Below are 6078 nucleotides of genomic sequence, written 5' to 3' on the forward strand. Positions count from 1 at the left end.
CAATCTCTAAGAGGGCTGAAGATTCTACTTCAGTCCATCTGCTCTGGGAATTATGCTAATACCTTACCTTCCATTTAACAAGTTTGGTTAGTATTTCCTGTGTCAGAAATAATTCCAAATATGGCATAAGATGGACAACCAAGGCTCCCATGGTTGGGTAATAAGAATTTTGGCTCCTATTTTTAATAATTGATAGGTAACCAAGATTGTCAGGTTTAACTATGAAACTATCGACAAATAGGTTTCTTCTATAATCTCTTAGACAACAGATGGCTAACTTTCACTAATAACTTGATAACTATTTACAATAGTTATCTAAATTCCAATGCAAGCAACTGCTTCCTCAAATGAGCATTTCCTAGTAACTGCTTTCACCTGTAAATAAATATCCTCGTAAAATCTCGCCTAACTACAGTCATGGAAAATCACAACCACCATCTCAAAAGCTTTCTTGGGTTAGTTACTGAGAATTCTAGGCTTAAGACCACAGTGATTTTTAAGATTTAACTCAAAATTCACTCTGGTATTCTACCCCAAACTAGATCATTATCAACAGAAAATGTAAACCTGTTCCTATTGTTTTTAAAAGTTTATGTGTTTTTAGGTATGGAGTCACTGTATGAGCTCCTCTGCCTCGTACTAAAAAAGAAAGTTTCTCTCAAAATAAAATGTCACCTAAAAAAAAGGGACAAGTTAGCTAACAAATGAACATAAATGTCAAGAACAAACCTTGCTCATTTTATAAAACTGCATAAATTTTTGAAGTTCATTAAATTCCACCGCTGGTTTTTAAAGAACACTTTGTAAATATGAATAATATGGGCATGTTTGACTTTTAAACAAACATTATACTAAATCAACCATGTCTGAGAACTATTAGGCAGAAAAACAAAAAAAAGTTGACATGGTTCCAGACCATGACTTTTAAAGCAAAAGCTAATTGAGCATATACGACAAAGACAAATGAAATAATATACATAATTTTATTACAAAAACTTTTTAAAAAAAACAATGCAACACTCTCATTCTAGAAAACCCAAAATTCACTATTGATACTAATTTCTATGAGTTTGCTGTGCTACCATACACAAGTCAAAAAGTTAAAGAAACCATTAAATATTCAGAAACATTCATCAAAAGCTTTAAATTCTAACTGTATGTAGTAGCCCCTCAAAAAGCTACAACCTGCATTTTTAAAAAAGTATTTTCTCTACAAAGAATCTTATCAGCTATACAAACAACTGTACAGTTTTTATACTGAAGCTAATATTGAGCTGCACTTGAATTCACATTCTTAGCAAAACCACTGCCTGAGCACACACGCACACTGCACACGCATCGTTACAGGATAGCCATTCATTCCTCATCTTCATCCTCTTCCTCCTCATCTTCATCCTCTTCCTCCTCTTCCTCTTCCTCATCTTCTGGTTCATTCTTCTTCTTGGAGCCTGTTGGCCTGCCAGGGCCCTTCTTTCCCGCTTCACTCTTGCCCTTGGCACGGTATGCGGCAATATCCTGAGATATTGTCAAAAAAATAAAATCGTCATCCGGTGTCATTACTCAACCATGAAAACCACTAAGTTGTAAACAAGCTAAGATTATTGGCCAATAACCCCGATGACTGTCTAAAACTTGGTTTTGAGATCATTTGTTCCCTCCAGGCCTTCAAAAGCTAATGATGTAAAATAATGGGGGTGTATCAGATTGATGTCTGTCAGTACTTTCACTACCGTCATCTGTTAGCGGCACATAGCCTGTCCCCTGACCTCACATTTTAGATACACCTACATGAAACATTTAATCCTCCATTCTCAAGAGATGCATTTTACCACAAATACATTTGAATGCAGCAACCTCCCAGGGCTACAAACACCGGTTGCAGTCCAAAGAAAGGAGGTTCCAATTAGCTTATACTCCTTAAGTGTACAACTCTCATTAGACCTTTTCAAAGCAAAGCTGACAACCATTAACACTGACCTACGGAAGGTTCCCCACTTGCTAGTCAGGGAAAACTGACTACAGCTTATACCTATTAACATACAGCTTACACCTACTTCTAACATGCTCATTTAGAAACTGGCTACCAGATTTCAACCTTGCCCCCCAAAAATGCAGACAACACACCTTTTCATACTTCTCCTTTAGCTTAGCTGCTTTCTGTTCATAGGGTTGTTTGTCTTTGGCTGACTGCTCAGACCACATTTCACCCAATTTTTTGGCAGTATCGCCAATGGATAAGCCAGGGTGCTCGCTCTTGATCTTTGGGCGATGTTCGGAGCAAAACAGGAAGAAGGCAGATCTGAAAGGAAGGAACAGAGCTGTAATGACCTGAATGAAAAATCATGGGGGCAGTTCAGTTGACTGAAAAGAAAACAAAAAAAAACAAACAAAAAAAAACTTACGGAGGCCTTTTAGGCGCATTGGGATCTTTTTTCTTTCCCTTCTTGTCACCTTTGGGAGGAACATAATTCTTCATCTCCCTGTCATAGCGAGCTTTGTCACTTTTTGCCATATCTTCAAACTTGGATTTTTCCTTGGCAGACATGGTCTGTGGGCATGAAAGCAGCAGTGAAAATGCAATACTGTAAACCGACATCCGTCCCCGAAAAGGCAGGGTTCTCTTCAGGGCCACATTTGCCTCCGTCGTCTTAAAATACACCAGCACCCCGAAGTCCTGTGCCTCTGACTCCGAATAAAACACTGGGGCCAGTCGGCGGCGGAGACAAGTTCAATGTCACGGCCACCTGCCCGCGTGAGGACCCTCACTCTCACCTTCCATCTCTCGGAACATTTCTTGGAGAACTCGGCGAAGTTGACCGAGGAATCGGGGTGTTTCTTCTTGTGCTCCTCCCGGCAGGTCTGCACGAAGAAGGCGTACGAGGACATCTTGCCCCGCGGCTTGTTGGGGTCGCCCTTCCCCATGATGCTGCTGCGGCGGCGCGTCCACCTGGCGGGAGAGCGCGGCGGGCGCTAGCAGGCGAGGCGCCTTCCCGCCCAAACGCCGCCGCCCCCCACCCCCCGGGCCCGCCACCCCCGCCCGGCCCTTCCTGACAGGAAAGCCCCCGGCTTCCACGCCGCGAGCCCTGCTCCGAGCTGCCGCCTCGCGCCCCGCGTCCAAAACACTCCAGAGACGGGCCCGGACGAGCTTCCCGCCTCCGCAGTCCGGCCCGCCCGGCCAGCACCCGGATTCCGCCCGCGGGGCGAGCCCCGAGAGCCGCAGGCGCCCGGGCCGGCCGTGAGGCAAGGGGGTCGGCCGGCCACGCACCCCAGGCCCGGGTCCGGCTCTTGCCTGGCGGTAGCTTTTCCTCAGAGTACCGCGCAGCGGCCGGGTCCGACCGCGACGCTCCTACCCGCGGCTCCGGCGTGAAGTGGTATGTCGCTAACGCAATCCTCCGTCTCTTGTTTTGCAGACTTCTCCGCGCCACGGCAACTTGACGAGCCGGGCCACAGGCCACACCCCCCGCCGCTCCTATTGGCCCTGGGGATTATTCAAACTCAGAGAGGCCCCGCCCCCTCGCCACGGCGGCTTCCGAATGGCCGGTGTGTCTCCAGGCTCGTCCCCCCGGCCGCAGCCTAGCAGGTTCGGTGGGTCGCCCGGGTAGTTAACTCCTAGACCCGTTAGAACCGGTCAGGAGAGGAATGTGCTGCTCGATCCTGATTGGCGGCCGGAAGAGGGTTTGAAAAATGGCGGGCCTGGCGCTGACTGGCTGGGGCGGGCGGCGGGGGGCGCGGTTGGCCCGTGGAGAAGCCCCGCCAGATTTAAAAATACCGTGTCGCGAGTCCGCGGGCTGCTCTCCGGAGTCGACGGCGCTCGGTTTGCGGGCGCTGAGGGGGCAGAAGCGGCTCGCCCCGCCGACCCCGACGGCGGCCCAGGTCCTGTTTGTCCCCCGCCCCAGCACGGCCCAGAGCCCCGGCTCCCGGAGCGGTGGTCGCCGCCCCGTCTGGAGAATAACAAATACGGAGGCTGAGGAGCCTGCGCTGCGGCCGACGGCCGGCGCCGCCGGGTGTCGCTGAGGCTGGGGTAGGACCCGAGGAAGACAGGTGGCGGGGACCGGGGAGGGGCGGAGGGAGCCATTACCGTCCCCATGGGGGTACCGCACGCCCGCGAAGCAGGGCGCCTTCCGCCCACGGAGTCCGCGAGGGGCCACTCCTCCCTCCCCCTTCGTCCCCGGCGTCAAATCCCGGGGTAAACAGGGCCGCCCGCGGGCGGCGGGGCGGGGCGGGGCGGGCGGCGTCTTCCCGGTCCCGCCCCTGCATCCGGGCTCCGATCCCGGGCCGCGGCCCCGGGGCCGGGCCCACACCCCTCCCTCCACCCCTCAGCCTCTCCACCTGAGCGCTGCGACGCCCCTCCCCCCCTCCCGAGGCCAGCCCGCTGTCACCGCAGTGGTCACTGTCTGGTCCCCCAACGCGATCGTTTTTAAAACCTTTTCCCTATCAAAGATTCTCTTCGAGACTCGCGTGAAAGCTCCGCACCCCCCGTTGCATTTATGCGCCAAACTGCGCGCCGCGGCGTTTCCAGGCTCCTCAGAGCCCAGGTTAAGAATCTTCGCTTTAGTGTCTGGTGAGAGCGCAGCCGAGCGACCTTAGCTTACTGCTTCCAGGCGTCACCAGCCGCCTTTCCCGGGGTAGGAGGACGTTGACTGACATCTTATGCTATTTCTGTGTTGTGTTTAGTTTTGAGGGTTATTTTTTCCTCTTGGCCCATATGTTAACAGTGACAGTTGGTTTCAGCAGATTTTAAATATTCTTTCCTTTCTCAGTAAGTTCGCTGGCATTTGTTAGACTGTGTGCTCCTATTTGGTTTGGACACGGTGATCATACTCGCTAGAACCTCAGTTCCAGCAGCTAATTTTCTAGATTTACTAATTAAAAACTAGGTTTTTGCAAACGGAAATGGATGTTAGTTGCACAACATTGTGCATGTCCTCAATACCACTGAATTTTAAAATAAAGTTGAAAAGTAAGGCATCAGTGATCTGTTCATTGCTATTTGAATAATGTATGATTTGTTTTTTCCATTTGGATTTTTGTGTGCTTTTATAGCACGATTGTAACTGTGATCTTATTTGAGAATAGGGTCATTGCAGATGTAATTAGTTAAGATGAGGTCATACTGGAGCTGGGTAGGCCCCTAATCTAATATGATCGGTGTCCTTGTTAAAAGGGTTTGTTTGGCCATAGAGACAAGCATGGAGGTAAGATGATGTGAAAAGACAGAGGGAGAAGATGGCCATCTACAAGCTAAGGAGAAGGGCCTGGAATAGATTTTTCCCGTACAACCATCAGGAGGAGCCAACCCCACTGACACCAATTTCCATTCTTTATTCCATCACAGCAGAGAACAGGAAAACATTTCTATATTTAATCTGCATTTACCCTCCATGCCAAGACTTCACTCTGCTGTACCTCCTGACCTAAAAGTAACATTGAGATGCACAGTGAAGTCATAAATGAAAGAAGGCTTAAGTGAGATCTAGACAGTGGTTGGTTATAGAACAACTTTTTTTTTTTTAATGGCAACTATATACAGAATCTGGTAGCACACACACAAAACTCTAATCCCAAAGGTTGTTCAAAAAAAATGGATTAAACATACAAGAGGCCTAGTTCACTATTATGAATTACTTGGTATATTCACTATGTCATGACTAATATGACTTTATCAGAATACTGAAATGTCCTATGAAGAGGTAGTACTAAAGGTGTTTCTCATTGTGCCACTAATCCTGTTATGGTTCTAAATGGGAAAATAAGATTGTATTTCTAAAGAAAAAAAAAGGTTGTACTCAACTTTAAAGCCATTTCTTTTCAGAAACATATCAATTTCATATATTCTAAAACTAATTTTCCAAATTTATTTTTATTAGAATACTACATCTTCCTAAAAGATGATAAAGGGGAAAGTGTTTATGTTTCTCATAAAAAATGTATAAATTAAAATCCAACAAGGGCTGTGATTTTGAACAGTACACTTAACATTTCTAGACTTTTGATTGACAAACTGTAAAATGACATTTGGGGGATAATCTCTAAGTTTTATGATGCTATAATTCTGCAAATATGTGATCATAATGTGAG

General features: G+C 47.4%; 1 protein-coding gene across 4 annotated transcripts; it reads right to left on the minus strand.

Moving 5' to 3' along the window:
* Positions 1–969: 969 nt before the first annotated feature.
* HMGB2 (high mobility group box 2) lies at positions 970–3788 on the minus strand. 4 transcript variants are annotated; one of them, XM_049711367.1, is made up of 5 exons: positions 3770–3788; positions 2773–2947; positions 2403–2548; positions 2125–2299; positions 970–1515 (listed from the first exon to the last, which is right to left on the minus strand). In XM_049711367.1, the coding sequence occupies exons 2-5, from the start codon at positions 2920–2922 to the stop codon at positions 1357–1359; spliced, it is 630 nt and encodes a 209-aa protein (XP_049567324.1). In that variant the 5' UTR covers positions 2923–2947; positions 3770–3788; the 3' UTR covers positions 970–1356. The 4 variants fall into 4 exon arrangements, with proteins under 4 accessions (XP_049567324.1, XP_004278726.1, XP_012391776.1 ...); XM_004278678.4 differs by lacking the exon at positions 3770–3788 and adding an exon at positions 3290–3449; XM_012536322.3 differs by lacking the exon at positions 3770–3788 and adding an exon at positions 3266–3417.
* Positions 3789–6078: the final 2290 nt, after the last annotated feature.

Source organism: Orcinus orca, chromosome 6, assembly GCF_937001465.1.
Source record: "Orcinus orca chromosome 6, mOrcOrc1.1, whole genome shotgun sequence".
Taxonomy (NCBI): Eukaryota; Metazoa; Chordata; class Mammalia; order Artiodactyla; family Delphinidae; genus Orcinus; species Orcinus orca.